General features: G+C 58.4%; 2 protein-coding genes across 9 annotated transcripts in view; both read right to left on the bottom strand.

Annotated features, from left to right (window-relative positions):
- Positions 1 to 551: 551 nt before the first annotated feature.
- CACTIN (cactin, spliceosome C complex subunit) lies at positions 552 to 6,529 on the bottom strand. 2 transcript variants are annotated; one of them, XM_063160807.1, is made up of 10 exons: positions 6,268 to 6,529; positions 5,120 to 5,621; positions 4,170 to 4,265; positions 3,599 to 3,744; positions 3,353 to 3,515; positions 3,131 to 3,248; positions 2,756 to 2,948; positions 2,306 to 2,428; positions 1,904 to 2,196; positions 552 to 1,234 (listed from the first exon to the last, which is right to left on the bottom strand). In XM_063160807.1, exons 1-10 carry the CDS (start codon positions 6,501 to 6,503, stop codon positions 744 to 746), a joined length of 2,361 nt encoding a protein of 786 aa, XP_063016877.1. In that variant the 5' UTR covers positions 6,504 to 6,529; the 3' UTR covers positions 552 to 743. The 2 variants fall into 2 exon arrangements, with proteins under 2 accessions (XP_063016877.1, XP_063016878.1); XM_063160808.1 differs by having other exon boundaries at positions 1,904 to 2,172.
- Positions 6,530 to 8,583: 2,054 nt separating this feature from the next.
- PIP5K1C (phosphatidylinositol-4-phosphate 5-kinase type 1 gamma) overlaps positions 8,584 to 16,515 on the bottom strand; it is a 52,875-nt gene continuing 44,943 nt past the window's right edge. For 4 of the 7 annotated variants that reach the window (XM_063160799.1, XM_063160800.1, XM_063160801.1 and 1 more), the window contains 4 exons: positions 15,935 to 16,039; positions 15,556 to 15,688; positions 11,376 to 11,459; positions 8,584 to 10,546 (listed from right to left, as the gene is read on the bottom strand). In XM_063160799.1, the coding sequence (XP_063016869.1) occupies positions 10,544 to 10,546; positions 11,376 to 11,459; positions 15,556 to 15,688; positions 15,935 to 16,039 (325 nt within the window). In that variant the 3' untranslated portion in view covers positions 8,584 to 10,543. The other 3 variants (XM_063160804.1, XM_063160806.1, XM_063160803.1) reach the window with 3 other exon arrangements.

Below are 16,515 nucleotides of genomic sequence, written 5' to 3'. Positions count from 1 at the left end.
TCAACAGGATACTGGGGACTGCAACTGCTTCTTGCCCAGGGCAGGGAGAGCCTCACAGGCATGGCGTGGGAGGGACTGCAGGCTCTGGAATCCGGATTTTCCCCTGTAAGGAAATATCTCAACCAGCATCCCTCTCCTCTGCTCCACCAGAGCAGGCGCCGTGCAGCACTAAAGCCTCCCATGCCCCAGCCAGGACTGAGGGATGTGGCAGTGCTCCCAGGCTGGGGAAGCCAGATCCCATGGGAGGACGTGCCAGGAATGGGGCCTGGGGGAGGGTGAGGGGCCCCTCTATGAAGCAGGACACAGGGCAGGGCTGAACTGGTGCAGTCAAGGGCTCTGTGACTCCAGCTGGGGAGCAGCAGCTGGACTGGTCTGGCACTGGTAAAGGCAGATGTTGGGACTGGGAGGAGGCTGGAGTGGGACAAGGAGCACATGGGGCTGACTCTGTGGGGATGGGCACTACCCAGTCCCCAGGGGCGTTCCCAGTGTGGCACTGGCTGGTAGGAGCCAGATGTCATGTAGGAGCAGTGGGGGTGCCCATGCCCAGGATCTCATGGCTAAACAACCCTTATTTTATTTATACCAAAGTCTCAGTGTTCTTCATGATAAATGCAAGGACAGAGAAAAGCCTCAGGAATGTGCCCAGCGCTGGGCCAGGCCTTGGGGCCATGCACGGAGCAGTGTCTGTGCCGTGGGGTGAGAGCCCCTGCCCAGCCCTGCCGGGCGTCCCAGGGCACGGAGCCTCACCGGCGGTACCGGTACCGCTTGAAGTGGAACCAGAGCTGGAAGATGCCGTTGGCAAACTGGCAGCGGAAGCCGTGGCGGTGGGAGTACTCCCACTCCCTGTTGACGATCTTGAAGGCGATGTCCTCGTAGGGCGGCCCCGCATGGAAGCGCAGGATGGCGAAGTCCTTGTTGTCCTGGCAGGCCTCCAGGAAGTACTCGGGCGTCGAGCGCTTGTCGATGAGGTCGGGGTAGAAGATGTTGAACTTGTAGCCCTGCACGATCTTGGGGGGAGGGTTGTCGAAGTCGTAGTGGGTCTGGTTGTACTTGTTCCACTCGAAGCCCGTGTGCACGCGGTTGAAGAAGCGCGGCTTGCGGGGCCGGTACTTGTCAGCCCACAGGTAGGCCTTGCCCGTCAGCGGCATCTCCACGCTGAACTGCGCCTCGTCCGCGCCCATGCCCTCCTTGGCCTTGCGGAAGAAGATGTCGTCGGTGCTCTCAGAAGCGTCACCTACAGGGGAGGACAGAGAGGGGACATCAGGTTCTGCAGTGCCAGTCAGGCCTGGGCCGTGCAACGCTGCTCCAAGAGAAGGAGCTGCTGTGCAGAGCATGCAGAACTGGATACGGGAATGCACGGGCTGCCCTATGGGCTCTGAGTGGGCACTGGGCTGAGTTGTGCTGGAAAACTCAACCAAAACACCCCTGCTGCCTTGTCTGCACCCAAACACCTTGGTGGTACTGAGAGAGGTCTCCCAGGGAGCACCAGCAGCCTGAGCACCATCTCCCTAAGTGTAAACTTGACTTAGCCATAGCAAATCCAGGGTTGGTAAATCCTGTGCCAGCCACTGCAGTCATACAGGAGACCCAAATTAACTTTATAGTGGCGTAAAGAGTGGTCACATGCTATCCAAGTAGCTAAGATTAAAATGCAACTGAGCTGTCACAAGCCCAAGATGCCAATAAGGCCTCCCCATCAAAGAAGATCTTAGAACAACGATTATTTGAACTGCTCCTGCCCAGGCCACAGTGCCCTTTGCTCCAGGGGCACCCCTCTGCCAGATCAGCTCTGGGTGCTTGACCCAGATCCAGCTCTTGCCCTTCCTGAGGGCAGCGTCCCCTCCAGTCCTGCACCCCAAATCACTGCACACCCCCATGCTGGGCAGGCTGCCCTGGGGCTCACCTGTCACCTGGAGCTGCTGGCGCAGGAGCAGCAGCCGGTGCGTGTCCTCCTCGGCCTCCAGCACGTGGGCGTCGAAGGGCAGCTCGTTGGGGCCCAGCAGCCGGGGGCTGTACTTGCCCGCATCGTAATCATCCAGGCTCTGCTGGATCAGATCCTCCTCCATCAGCACGGCCTCCCCCTCCGCCTCTCCCTTGGCCTCTGTGTCCTGCTCTGCCTCTGCCTCTGAGGATGGCCCTGGCTGTGCCTCCAGGCTCTCCTCGGGATCCAGCCTGCATGGAAGGGAGAAGAGAGGACTGGACGGGGATGGTACCCTCGCTGGCTGCTCACCTGAGCTCTGCCTCGGGAAGGGAGAGGGCACAAGGCTGCGTTTGTGCCTGGGGACAGGCCCAGGTGTTTGCTCACCTGTCACTGGGGGAAGCTGGCTCCCGCTTGATGATGGGGAAGAGCGGTTCGCTCTCCACACCCTGCTCCTGCTTCAGCTTGTACAGCTTCTGACGCAGCACGTCCTGGTGCCGCTCCCGCAACCTGAGAGAGGAGAGGAGTTGTCGGGTCCCACCCAGCAGAACCACCTCACTCCCACTGCCCAAAGCTTTGACACCACCTCCATGGGCAGAAACATGCCAGGCGTGGATGGCTTCGGGCTGAATAAGCCCCAGTTCAGTTCCCTCTTGGAGACCTCACTAAACATCACCACTGCAGAACGGCCTGTGTGTCCTGCCCTGCTCCCCTCTTGGAAATCAGCCATCTCAGAAAAGGCAGAACACCCTCCCCCATTCCCTCCTCCAATTGGGTTTATGCCTCCCCAGCTCTGCCCACAGCAGGGTCTGCACTGCTGCCACTCTCTGCTCTCACCTGGCCCGAGCCATGTAAGCCTTCAGCTGCTGCAGGAGGCTCTCCCAGTACCCGATGTCCAGGTTGGGCCCTCCCGCCCGGATCTTGCTCTCGATGCCCTGGTACAGAGCTTGCAGCTGGTTGTACGTCTTCCCCTTGAACACGGACTGCACATCAGAGCTGACCGAGGCGTTGACACCATCCCGACGCTCCCCTGCACAGGCGAGGGCAGCTGGTCAGTGTCCAGGCACCCAGCTGCCCCATCCCAGTTCTGCTGACAGCCAGGGACAGCTGCCAGACCCACAGCCTGCATCCAGCAGGTCTGAGAGAGCCTCTCTGAGCCTGAGCACACAGGGTGACCCCAACACCCACACCAGGCTCTGCTCTCCTGCTCACCTGGTCCTCCTTTCCCAGAGGCCTCCAGCTTGCGGAGCTTGGCTATCTCATCCTCTGTGATGATGGTCATGTCCCTCCAGAAGTCCACGTTCTTTCCTTGCTCCAGCTCCATGTACACCTGCAGGCAGAAGATATATCAGGCACCTGCTTCACAGCGGGGACAAGAGAGCAGAGCTGGTAGAGAAGCCCTGAGCCCAGGCAGGGGGCCAGCAGAGCAGGCACCTGGATGTCCTCCACCAGGTCCTCCATGTCAGAGACAGTCAAGCCATTGAGGAAGGTGTAGGGCTCGTGCATCTCCACAGCCAGGTCATCATCCTCTGCGCTGATGTACTTGGCCAGGAGATCGATGGGTTTCGCCCTCCCATCCCGAATCCGGATCTTAGAGCTGGTGAAGGGACAGTGGGGGACAGTGAGCAGTGCCATCCTCTGCTCCCTGCCAGGCCTGGCTCTGAGCAAGGCCACACCTACCGCAGCTTGGCCTGCTGCAAGTGGAAGTTGTCCTCCTGCTCTTCCCAGGTTTTGAAGTGCTCTGCCTCCTTCTCCCGCTGCAGCATCTCCAGCTCCTGCTCCCGCATGGCTTTTTCCCGCTCCCGCTCCAGGCGCAGCTGCTTCACCTGCCCAGGGTGACAGAGCTGTGAGGCCACTGTGGATGGGCCCCTGTGCAAACACCACAGAGCCCTGCTTGAGGACACACAGCCATGCCATGACCTGTCCCTGAGTGGCCTTGGCTCCTGCCATCAGCCTGAGCTCCTGGAGAGGCTGCCTGGGCTCACTGCCAGCCCTGTGGGAGACAGGGGACACAGGCACAACTGGGTGCCTCAGTGTCATGACCTGGCATTGTCCTCCTCAGTACCTCCTGAGCTCAAATCTAGGGAAGAGGTTTCTCATCCTGGAATAGCAGAAGCCAAAGTTCTACGGCCCCCACAATGCAACAGACTGGACACACCCAGGAGAAGAAAATGGGGCCTTCCCAGTGAGAATCAGGCTGTAAAGAGGGCTGTCTGTCAGACAGTGACATGGAAAGGACATCTTATCCCACCTTCTGCAGCTCCAGGCGATTGTCCTCCTGGATTCGCTTGTTCCTCTCCTTCAGGTCCTTCTCGTCCAGATGGCTGATCCCTTTCTTTTCCAGTGCCTTAAACAGAATGGCCAAGGGAAGCTGTGGAACCCAAGGACCTCCACAGCCCCTTGCTGGCCAGCAAATGCTATTCCCTTCACCTGCTCCTGCTGCTCCAGTGAGGTCTGATGCTGGTGAAAGTCCCTAAGTCACTCAAACACTGCTCCTGAGCCCCTCAGCGAACCCAGGCTCAGCCCACACAGCCCACTTGGCCTGGTGAGGTGAGTGCCAGGACAACAGTACCATGGAATCATGACAGAAGGGACCTTAAAGTTCATCTCATTCAACCCCTGCCATGGCAGGGACACCTCCCACTGTCCCAGGCTGCTCCCAGCCCTGTCCAGCCTGGCCTTGGGCACTGCCAGGGATCCAGGGGCACCCACAGCTGCTCTGGGCACCCTGTGCCAGGGCCTGCCCACCCTGCCAGGGAACAATTCCTGATTCCCAATATCCCGTCCATCCCTGCCCTCTGGCAGTGGGAAGCGATTCCCTGTGTCCTGTACTTCCAGGTCCTTGTCAAGTTCTGCTCCAGCTCTCCTGGAGCCTTTGTAGCCACTGGAAGGAGCTCTAAGGTCTCCCCAGAGCCTCCCCTTCTCCAGAGAGCCTTCTCTTCTCCCCACCCTGGAACACCCCCAGCTCTCTGTCATTCCCATAGCACAAGTGCAGTGCTCCTGTTACCATCTCCATGTCCCTGACTCAGTAAATGGTGCTCAGCACTCAGCCTGCAGCTCCCAGCAGCTCCAGGATCCTCTCCTGCCCTCGACCCATCTTCTTATCTCCTCACCCTGGATACAGACCCCACCTGAGGCACAGATCCCCCCCTGGCTGCCCCTGCCTGTTCCATTTGGCCGTAGGGCCAGGGCAGAGCTCACCTTGCTCCAGATGAACGTGCCCAGCAGGTTGTTGTCCCCGAAGGGATTGTCGGTGTTGGTGTAGCCCATGTACTCCTCACCCCAGCCCATCTTCTCCCTCTTCTTTCTCTCCTTGGCCTCCTTCTTGGCCAACCTCCGTGCCCGCTTCTCCTCGGGCGTCTCCAGGGCCTTCATCAGAGCCGCCTGTTTCTTCTTCTCCTCCCTCAGCCTCAGCCGCTCCTGCAGGCTCAGCTGCTGCCCCGGCTCCTCCCGGCCGCGGGGCGGCGGTGGGGAGGGGGAGCTGACGGAGGACACGGAGGATCTGGATCCATCTCTCCTGCGGTGCCGCTCCCGGCTCCGCGCTGCCCGGTCCCGCCCGCGCTCGGGGCTGGAGCCGGAGGAGCGGCCCCGGGACCGAGAGCGGGACCGTGAGCGCGGCTTCCTCCTCTCCTTACGGTGCCGCTCCCGGCTGCGGCTCCTTTTCTTCTTTTTCCATTTCTGTCTCTCATCGTCGGAGTCCGAGCTGGGGGGGCACAGCCGGGCTTCAGCGGGAGGAGGGCACGCCGTGCCGGGCAGGGGTGAGGCCGGCCCAGCACCGGCGCCACCGGCAGCACCGAGACAGCAAGGGATACCTGCATCCCCATCTCTGACAGCCCCCCGTACCTGCACTCCCACTCCTGACTGTCCCCGGTACCTGCACTCCCATCCCTGACAACCCCCGGTACCTGCACTCCCACTCCTGACTGTCCCCGGTACCTGCACCCCCACCCCTGACAGCCCCCCGTACCTGCACTCCCACTCCTGACTGTCCCCGGTACCTGCACCCCCACTCGTGACTGTCCCCGGTACCTGCACCCCCACTCGTGACTGTCCCCGGTACCTGCACTCCCATCCCTGACTGTCCCCGGTACCTGCACTCCCATCCCTGACAGCCCCCAGTACCTGCAGCTCCACCCCGACCGCCCCAGGCCGGTGTCACGAGCAGCGCTCAGGGCCGCCCGCAGTCCCCGGCCCTCCCCGAGACCGGCAGGGCCGAGCTCCCCCTCCCGTTCCCGGCGGTGCGGACAGGGCCGGTTGGGGCCGCGCGGGCCCGGCACGCCAGCGCCGCTGCCCCGGGCCCGCTTCCGCACAGCCACGGCGCGGCCGCTCCGGGCCAGGCGCGCACTCACCCCGAGCTCGGCTCCCGGCGTCGGCCCCGACTCCGGCTCCGGCTCTTGCTTCGGCTGCGGTATCGGCGCCCGTGGCTCCCGGACCGCGAGCGCCCCTCCCTTTCTCGGTCCCGGTCTCTGTCTCGGTCCCTGTCCCGATCTCGTTCTTTGTCCCGGTTCCGTTCCTTGTCCCGGTCCCGTTCCCTTTCCCGCTCCGAGCGGCCGCCCCGGCCCGGGCTGCGCGACCCGGAGCCCATCGGCAGCGGCGGCTCCGCCCCGGGGCCTCGTGGGGCCTCAGCTCAGCAGGCTGCCCCGCCGCCCGCCTGCGCCCGCCCCGCCCCAGCAGCGGCCCCAGCAGCGGCGCCGGCGCAGGCAGGCGGGCGGCGGGCAGCCCGTGGCGGGGCGGGGCCCGGCCCATCCCCGCCGTTACCGGCCCGGCCGTGCCCGCGGCGCACACAGAGGGAGGCGGAGGGCGGAGCTCGGCCCTGACTGCGGAACGCTTCATGGAGCGGGTACAGAGCTCTGGAGACGGGCTCCCCGGAGGAGGAGGGGAGAAACCCTCAAAACAACCGAGAAAAGACAAACAGCGCCCAGGCCTCGAGCCCGCGGAGCAGAGCCGGGATCGCGCCTCAGCATCGGCGTCCCCGTCCGGCCGCGCCCCCTCCGCCGGACACGGACACGCGGGGGATCAGCGACATCCGCGGGGACAGCCACCGGCACAGACCGGGCGGGGCAGCCATGGACAGAAACCCCCTCAGCCGTGGCCTGGCTGTCCCTTGTCCATCCGGGAGGCGCTGGAGCAGTGGCTGGCAATGAGGAGGGGAATGAGGGGGCGATGGAGCCCTGCCAACGCCTCTGCCCGCCTTGGAGCGAGGCCTGTGAGCGCTCTGGCTTCACTAAAACACTGCCCACCGTGCAATTCCAGCACTGTGGCCGGAGAGGCAGCGGCGACCAAACGCTGCCTGCCCTGTGCGCTGCTCCCGGGTTTGCCCCAGAGCCTTTACAGGAGCCTGACTGCAAACTGAAGGTCAGAGATGCCCATTTTCTCCTGCCAGCCCCTTAGCTGGCAGGGAGAGCTCACCCGCAGCCCCAGCAGCAGGCAGTGGTCAGGGCATGTCCCCTGTACAGTGTGAGATGCCAGCTGGGACCGGGGGACAGCAGTGGCACAGACCTGTGTGGGACGGCGCTGTCCTGCAGGGTCAGATCTCAGAGAACAGGACTTGTGGTACCTCCCTTAGCGATGGAGAGCCTGGACAGCACCTGGGTCTCTGAAGGGAGCCTGGCACGGAACAGCACCCAGAAGGAGCTGAGGTGCAGCTGGAGGAACACGCAGAGCAGGGATGCTCTGTCCCATGGGCAGGTGCTGCTGTTCCTGCCCAGGCAGCACTGGCAGGGCCTGTGACATGGTCCAGAGCTGCTGCTGCTCCCCTGCAGTGCCATGCACAGGGGGCCAAGAATGAGCTCTAACACCCAAGGTCCTTTCAGCCTCCCTGGGAAGCAGTTCCCCAGCACTGGGAGCTGCTGGCACAGGAGGTGACACAGTAGGGATTGTGCCAGCTTGAACAGGGGCAGTTTCCATTTCAAATCAACATCTGTTTCCAGGAAGGTTCCTCCTTGTCCCCTTGACAAAGCTGTTCTAAGCCTTTGCCTGTCCTCTTACAGGACCACCCCAGCCCATCCAGACCTGCTCCAAAGGGTCCAGCATTACAGAACTGCACAAGGAACATCTCAAAAAGGGACACAATTCTTTGAATTGAATGAACATGCTGCAGGAGCTCTGGGTTCACCCCCTCTCTCAGGACCCAAGCACAGCTCCAGCTCACAAAGCTCATTCTCTGGGACACCAAGCAGCTTTAGACCCCCTAGAAAGGAGGGGAAGGAATAAAATCTCACCAATGGTGCTTGAACCATCTCAAAAAAGATGCTTGATTTCAGGTGGCTGGAAAGTCCTGATGAGGCCAAACCCTCCAGCCCCTAACTGAGGTGGTCCCAGGGCAGGAGCCTGGCTCAGAACAGCTCAAGCCCACCCTGTTTCCCCCCCAGAGCCCCCTCCTCCAGCACAGCACCCAACAGCAGCAGCTGCAGCAGGGATGTGCCTTCCTCTGGCCTTCTACACACACTGCTGGAGGAAAAATATGTTGAATTTTTAGCTTTTTGAAGCCCCTTGCCTTGAGCCCAAGGGCAGGTGAGGCTGTAGGTATTGCAAGACCCCCATTCCCCTCCACCAACCCCTGAGCCCCCCAGCCTGCAGAGCCCCCTGGGTGCCACAGGAAGGTGGGATGGGACAGGAGCTGCAGTGGGAGAATGAGCTGCCAAGCAGCAACAGAAAGGGGAGAGTTTCTCAAGAGACTTTTGATAGACTATTTGGTAAATACATGGATACATGAACAGCAGCAACTTGCACAATCCCCCGACTGTGCTTCCAAGAAGCACAACTCACAGCCTTCTGCATCTACAGGCAGGGAAGGGAAGTCCAGGTTCTGTATTCTGGGCAAGAAAAAACCATCAATTCCTGAAGATTCTCACTAAGTTCAGTACAGTACAGAAGGAAGAGCTTCCCATCAGCCCAGCTACCTTCTGGGACCCAACATAACCACTCCTGAGTGCTGCTGTGAAGAGATTGTGGGGCTGAGGCCTGAGAGCAGGGTCCCACTTCCCCACCCCTCTGGCTGGAATCCAAGGACAGTGAAGATTGTAAAGGGAATACAGAGACTCTCAAGCGAGGTTCATAAAGCACACAAACAAGACCTGTCTCCCTCTGGTCTAAAGGACTTCCTGTTTTCTCTCTGGGAGATGAGGACAGGATTGCTGGATTCCAGACTATGCTATGATATGTGTCCTGCTGATGGATGAGCCTGAACACTACCCCTGACATCAAATCTCTCACCTGTAGCCCACAGCCCTTGCAAAGCAAACCCTCTCACCCACATTTCCAGCAGCAGTTGTGACCCCAGGCAGCACCCCAGTCACCCAGCTTTCTGTCCAAGAGTCCGTGAGCACAGCAGTGCTGGCACAATTCCGTGGCAGAGCCAGGCTCCCACTGCTGCCTCCAGTGACTGGACGTGCCCTTGTGTCCCTGCCTGCCCTGTGGCAGGGTGTGAGCCCAGTGTCCGTGACCCCAGGGCTCACCCACGAGCACGTGAGGGGCTGAGTGGCTCCAGGAGGATGCAGGGTCTGGACAAGCCCCACGTGGGTTGGGCAGAGTGGGGGAATCGCCCTCCAACGTGGCCGGGCTCGGGCGGTCCCGGTTCCGTCTGTCCGTGCCTGCGGGGCGGAGCGGGCGGTGCCACGGGGATGAGGTGTGGACTCCAAGCACAGAGGGAGGGGTGGCAGCAGTGCAGCACAGGGGGAGCTGGAACCCATCACGACTTCGGGGAGAGCTGAGGAGTCCACGTCACTGTCACCAGGAACTGTGTGCTGGCCCGCACGGTGTCACAGACAGGAGAAGTCACTAGAGAGTTTGGATCCAAGTGAATTGGCATGGCTGCTTTGGACTATGGTAACATGGGAGCAATTCTATTCCATGGCCTTTAATACGTTTCATTTTCATAGCACCTTTCATCCCAGGGTTTAAGTGCTGTAACGGAAGCAGGTACTGTGCACCCATTAGCACGGGGGAAACTGAGGCACAGAGTGGTTTAGTGATTTGCCTTGGGCCACTTGGAAAAACCGTGGCAGTGTCTGGACAGCCTTAAACCTCCTGACTCCCTCGGTTGGTGAGACCACACTGCTGCCTCACATGAAGCCACTCCGCTCCCTGCCCTCCCCAGCAACGTGCTCCTACCCATTCTTCAGTGAAGTCTCATGCTCCTTTTTGATGCACAAATATATGACCAAAAAACAAAAGAAAGAAAAAAAAAAAAAAAAAAAAGTGCAGTAAACTAAATGTTTAAAAAAGCACATTTGTGCTGTCTCTGTGCAAAGATAAAAGAAATAAATACATGATTAAAAAATTAAAAAGGTTCACAGTATCACACATGGATAGGTAGCTATGGTAGTGCACATCTGGAAAACACTGTGTTACTACCCAGGATTCTCTACACCCAGCTAGAATTCTCTGCTGGGAGCTGCGGGTGAGCGGGTGGTTTCTTTGCTGCCCACGTCTGGGGTGAGTAGAAATACATGGTTATAGTTTTGCTCCATTCTGAAACGCAGTGCCCGGGATCCTGCAGTGCAGCAATACTGGTGTCAGCAAGCTCTTCCCCATCCCACTGGAATGGCTGCATCAACGAAAAGGGAACACATCGACCTGCAGAGGGAATCGCTGCTCTCTGGGACTTCTGTGTCTGCATAGAGATTACTGCAAGAGGCAGAGAGAACACAGTCACAGAATCATGGAATCGTTAGGGTGGGAAAGATCTCCAAGAATACCAAATTCAGCATCAGCCCAGCACCACCACCACGTTCACGGCTAACCCGTGTCCCCAGGTGCCACAGGCAGACATCATTTGAACACTTCCAGAGATGCCACCACTGCCCTGGGCAGCCTGTTCAAATACCTGACAAGCCCCTTTCAGTCAAGACATTTTACCAAATATCCAACCTAAACCTCCCCTTGCACAGTTTGAGGCTGTTTCCTCTTCTGTCCCTTGTTCCCTGGGAGCAGAACCTGACCCCCACCTGGCTGCACCCTCCTGTCAGGGAGTTGTGGAGAGCAACTGAGCCTCCTTTTCTCCAGGCTGAGCCCCCCCAGCTGCTCCTCATCACACTTGTGTTCCAGCCCCTTCCCCATGTCCACTCACTTCTCTGGACATGCCCCAGCCCCTCCATGTCTTTCTGGCTGTGAGAGGAAAGAGGATCAACCCCTGAGCACCAGTGCCCAGTGTCAGTCAGGTCTCTGTCCCGCCAACTTCCCAGCACAACCAGAGGCTGCTCTACATCCTCCAGTAATGGCAACATATCTGGGAAACCTGAGCTCCCCAAAGTTTCTCCTGTACCAAACAGCTGGGGATAAGCCACAGGGCCTGCTGAGCAGGCCAGGGCTGTGCCAGCAGAGCTGCCCTGAGGCAGCCGGGCTCCGCCGCAGCCGTGCAGGAGCCCCACGCTGCCAGAGGCCGAGCTGACCCTGCAGGGGGAGCACAGGCTGCGAGCGACCAGCGGGCACCCGCACACGGCTCTTGGACACTTACTGTATCGCTCTCCTCATCGGAGACAGAGTGCAGCTGAGTGCTATAGTGGAGCGGGGAGTAAACCCAACTCCTCTCGTCTGTCGGCTGCCAGAGTGGCCAGAGACGGCAGGGAGAATGCAGGGAGAGCAGCAGCAGAGCAGGGAGCAAAGGAGAGAAGAGGAAAAAATAAAAGGAGAAAATAAAAAGAGCAGGAAACAATACAGTAAGAACAGCTGTCCACCTGGAGGGAGAGCACTGAGCCCAGAGGCAGCTCTCAGCAGAGGAGCCCTCCTCATCCTCAGCACACACCGGCTCCCTGCCAACCGGGGCAGGGGACCTGTGCCAGCTGCACTGGGGGTGGCACACCCTCTCCTCTCATAGGGACAGAGTTTTAGAGCTTTTGAGATGTCAGGGAAACCTCAGCTCCCGGCCATGGCACCATCCTGGCTGCAGAGAAACTGAGAGATTTGGGAAGTGACTTACCTAAGAGCAGTGACAGCTCCTGGCTCCTGCTACCAGCTCTCACCTTCCCTTTTCCAGAGCCCTGTGCATGCTACAAACTGATATCCAGGAGGGCTTTTCCTGGGAAACTGGATTTGTTTGTTGTGCCTTCCTCCTTCTCTGCAGAAGGCAGTGGAGCTGGGGTGAGACCATGGAGGATGGTGGCCACAGAAAGGAAACAGTTATTGCTGAGATTTTGGGGACAGTGGGGTGATGGGAACAAGTACAACACAGGAGGCAAAACACAATGGGACCCTGGAAAGAATGAGGGGAAGGAGGTGTGCCTTGAGGGACAGTTATAATAGCACTGGGCACTGCTGTGAGAAGACACACACTGCTGCCTACACAGCACAGATTCAAGGGCTGGTCTCTGCTGACAGTGTTCCCAGGGGGACCCCATTTACATTGCAAACAGGCTATTTCGTCTCCAGAGGAGCTCCCACAGAGAAGAAACTGCCCCCTTTGACCCAGCCTGGCATTTGCAAAGGAAGATAGTGCAGAACTGGGTGTTTGGAAGAAGCCTGCAGTGTTCCCAGCCCAGGAACTGAGTGCGACAGCCTACAATGTACAAGGAACTAAAAGAAGCCAGAGAAGCTTTGAAGCACTGGGCTCCACATGCTGAACGCCCCAGGAACTGCAGCTCCATTAGCAGAGACTGCTGGAGGAAGGAAGGCTGAGAAGCCCCAGCCTGGAGCTTCTCACAGAGCTCTGTCAGAGGTACAGGAAACCTCCCCACCACATCAAGCTTGTCCCACATCCTTTTTCATCCATGATGGCTCATCCATCCTGACTGAACCACATGCTCCAGCCAGTCTCTTTCAGAGCCTTTTAGGAGCTTGGATGCATGCAGGGAGCTGCAGGAGATGAAAGAGCACCCAGTGCTTGGCATTACCCCTCCCCTGCTGTTTTTGGCAGCCAAAACCCAGCTGAGGCGCAGGAGGGGCTGCAGGAGGAGTTGCCTGTTTGCCCAGCAGCACCTTCCTCATGCCATCAGCAACAGCCAGGGGCACATCCCTGCCCCTGCTTCCCCATGCACCCTGCCTGTACCCCAAATGGCAGCACCAGGCTGCACCAGCAGCAGCACTGCCACCACCCCCTGGGGACAGCAGCTCTCCCAAAGCATGAGAAGCTAAATGCTAAACCCCAGAACAATCTCAGCTCTAGATTCAGCCCCTAAGAGCTCAAATGCCTCCCTGCATCTTTTGGAAAGGAAAATCCTACCTGCTCACAGAACACCTGAAGGTGAGGAGGGAGCACACTGGTGACCCTGAGAAGGGCTGGAGAGCTGAAACCAGCCCTAACTCAGTACCAGCTCCTGTCTCATTTGGTTTATGAGATGCTCCCCACAAGCTAAAACAGTTCTGTTTGCTACTGGAGTTTTACAATCTTCAAAATATCTTAATTGTGTCTTTAAAACCCTCTTCCTGGGCTGAGGCAGCTGAGCCTGACATCCCCTATGGAGGCCCCAGGGCCTCTCTGGCCAGATCTGGTACTAAGACTCACAGAACAGTTTGGGATAGAAGATCACCCTGTATTCCCCCTTGCCATGGGCAGGGACACCTTCCAGTATCCCAGGCTGCTTCAAACCCATCCACTCTGACCTTGGACATTTCCAGAGAGAGGGCAACCACAGGTTCTCTGGGTACCCTGTGCCAGGGCCTCACTACTCTCAGTTTTTCCAAGGGCTGGGTGAAACTACGGCCCATCCCAGGGTAGGAGTTGTGTCACCAGTCTGCAGAAAAGGGACAGAGCTCATGATTCTCTCAGATCCTGCAAGGAGATCCACTGGTGTCATTTCAATATGCTTCCCCCATTTCTGCTGGGCTGGTTCCTAATGCCCACTCAATCCAGAGCCCCAGCCATTGAGAGAAATGGGATGCTGGCCCCAGTGTTTCAAAGCTGCAGCTCTGCTCCCCTACATGCTGTGCTGGTGTGGTCACTTACAATCCCAGAGGAATGCGAGGTAGTTCGGAGTCTGCGCTGGCGGGGAGAGTAAATCCAGTACCTCCCATCTGTGAACTGAGTGGCCCCAGGACAAGTGAGGTGAGAAAGGAAACAGAGGAAAAAAAGGGTGATGTGAAAGAGAGGATGAAAGAGAAAGCAAAAAACAAGGGGTTGGGCAACTCCAGGCCTGAACGGGTGAGCAGGTGGGAAAGCCGTGCAGGGAAGAGCGGCGCCCATGCCCTGCCACACTCTGCACTTTTATTCCCTGGGGATAAACAGGAGAATGAAGAGCTCTCCAGGAGCAGACTTCAGTCATCAGGCCACAGCCTCCTGGGACTGGGCAAATCCTCCTCTGCACACAGCACCCCTTCACCCAGCACTGCCCCTGAGCACTCCTGCAGGAGCAGCTGTGGTGCTGCCTGAGCGCACGCGTGCAGCCTCACCTGAGCTCCAGCTCAGGTGCTTTTCCAGGGAGAGCGCCCATGGGAACTCAAATCAGCTTTTCCCTTCATCCCAGCAGTGAAAAACACTCCACAGCACACGACACACATTTAATGCAAAACTCAGACTCAGATGAAGTATGAAATGCTGATGAGCAGTCAGTCACACTCTCTGTGAACACACTCTGCAGGATTTTCTCTTGGAGAGAGGTGCCCCTTTAGCTGGGGGCAGTCCATATGCCCAGCGACAGGGAGGAAGAGCAGCTGACCCTCACCAGAAGACACTTGCCAGGGGAGCAGGCAGGATCTGCCTGCACACAGCTGCCCTCCACAGGCAAGGAGGGGGCAGTGTTAGAGGAGCCTTTGCATTTTGAACAGCATGCATCCAACCCCAAACAAGCTGTAAAACAGGGCTGATTCCTTCCACAGCTCCCACAAGCCTCAGAGCGACTCAGCAATGAGTAAGCAGCTCTGCAGCAGAGTACAAGAGTCCAGGGGAAGGCCAATGCTGCATTTTAGTTTAGCCTGAAGGAGCCCATTGCATGGGCTCAGGTTGTCTCCAGCACCACAGAACTAACAGCAACAAGTCCGAGCAGGGAGGAGCCGGGCACCTCTTTTAATGAGGGTTCCAGTGCCCAGGCACAAGAGAGAGCTCAGCTCTCACAGGACAGGCACTCAGCTGTGCTCTGGGAATCCATGGGACAGGTACATGTTGCTAAAAAACCTCTTCTCTGGTCTGCAGGAGTTGCTCAGCCATTGTGGGAGCTGAGTGAGGACCAGCGCCAGGCTCCACGGCACTCTGCTGCCAACCACCAACTTACTCCCTGGCTCAGCACTAGACTCCCACTGCATCACCTAATGCAGCCTGCAGGGAAAGGAAAAGCCGGAGTTCACCAGAGCCCAGGGTCACCCTCTGCAACCACCTCCCTTTGGCTCTAGGCCATGCTTGTGTCAGGAAAGCAGCCAGGATCTTTGGCTGAGGGAAAAAAACTTCTCTGTTGCACCCACATCACCTTGGCTTGTCCCAGGAGCAAATGTGCTGGCCTAGACAAACACTTGTGCTTGGAAGTAGAGCAGCACAGCTACAGCTACATCCACAGCAGGAGTGCCACCTGTGTGAGCCCCACTAGATGCTGTTCTGAGTTCTCTGAGTTTAATCTGCATTCAAAAACCCACCCAGCACCGAGGTCTCAAGGTGCTTCACACCAAGATGGTGCAGGGCAGCCACTGCCCACCTGACTGCCTGGAATGATACTGACAGCCCTGTCCAACCCTTCCCATCACCCCCCAAGGGCCAGGTGGAGAAGGTCTCTTACAAAGTAAATGTCTGTGACTGGCACGTCGTCTTCATCCGAGGCCTGGCTGGCTGGCTCCGAGGCCTGGCTGGCCGTCTCCACCTCTATGGTGGCTGGGGATGTGACAATGGCACAGGCTGAAGAAGCTGCCTCTCTGCACAGGGGAAAGAAATGACAGTCTAGTCACTGCGGTCAGGACAGGAGCAAGCAAAACGGATTTATTACAGAGGAGCTTCTGAAGATGCTATGCTATCACATCCTGAAAGGTCACGTCAGGGCAGGTCAGGTCATTGCTGTGCTCAGCCTCACTGAACACCCATGACTCCAGCAAGGCCTCCAGCACAAGCAGCCACAGCTCAAAACCCACTGTGTGGGATCTGCAACACTCTAAAACACTCACTCTTTGACTTCTTCTTCAGGAGCTACAATCTCAACGTCACACTTGGGCTCCAGCTCGACACTGATTTGCTGAACCTCCTCCTGGACCCGCCCCTCCTCGTGTGACCTGGAAACCAAAGGGGAGACAGGCCCAAAGACTCAGCTGGACATGAGATATGCACAGCCCTCAATTTTACATCAGCCTCAATCAGTCCAGAGCCAGCCAAGCCTCTTGTGCAGCTCTGCCCCAGCACACAGCTGCTGCTGCTGCTACTGTGGCACTGGGCTCCCAGCACAGACTCAGTGCCTGATTTCAGCTCAGAGGGAGCACTCAGACCCCCCAGGACTGAGGGTTTGGATAACCAAAACTCCCAGGAAAAAGAGAGGAAAGATTACAGCACTCAGGAATAACAAGGTGGGAAAAGAGGACAAGAGCAAAGGAGTTAAACAGCCAGTGCAGCAGGAAGTGTCAAATGGAGCATGGGAGCAAAGAGAAGGGAGCTCCAGGGAAATCCTGTGTCCAGAGTCAGCCTGGCACCAGGCCAGAGCCTCTGACCTCCCCCAGCACTCCCAGCACACCAAAGCTGTTCCACGGTTGAGATT

Source organism: Melospiza melodia, chromosome 7, assembly GCF_035770615.1.
Source record: "Melospiza melodia melodia isolate bMelMel2 chromosome 7, bMelMel2.pri, whole genome shotgun sequence".
Taxonomy (NCBI): domain Eukaryota; kingdom Metazoa; phylum Chordata; class Aves; order Passeriformes; family Passerellidae; genus Melospiza; species Melospiza melodia.
Note: the sequence above shows the minus strand (reverse complement) of the source record. Positions and strands in the feature narration are given on the sequence as shown.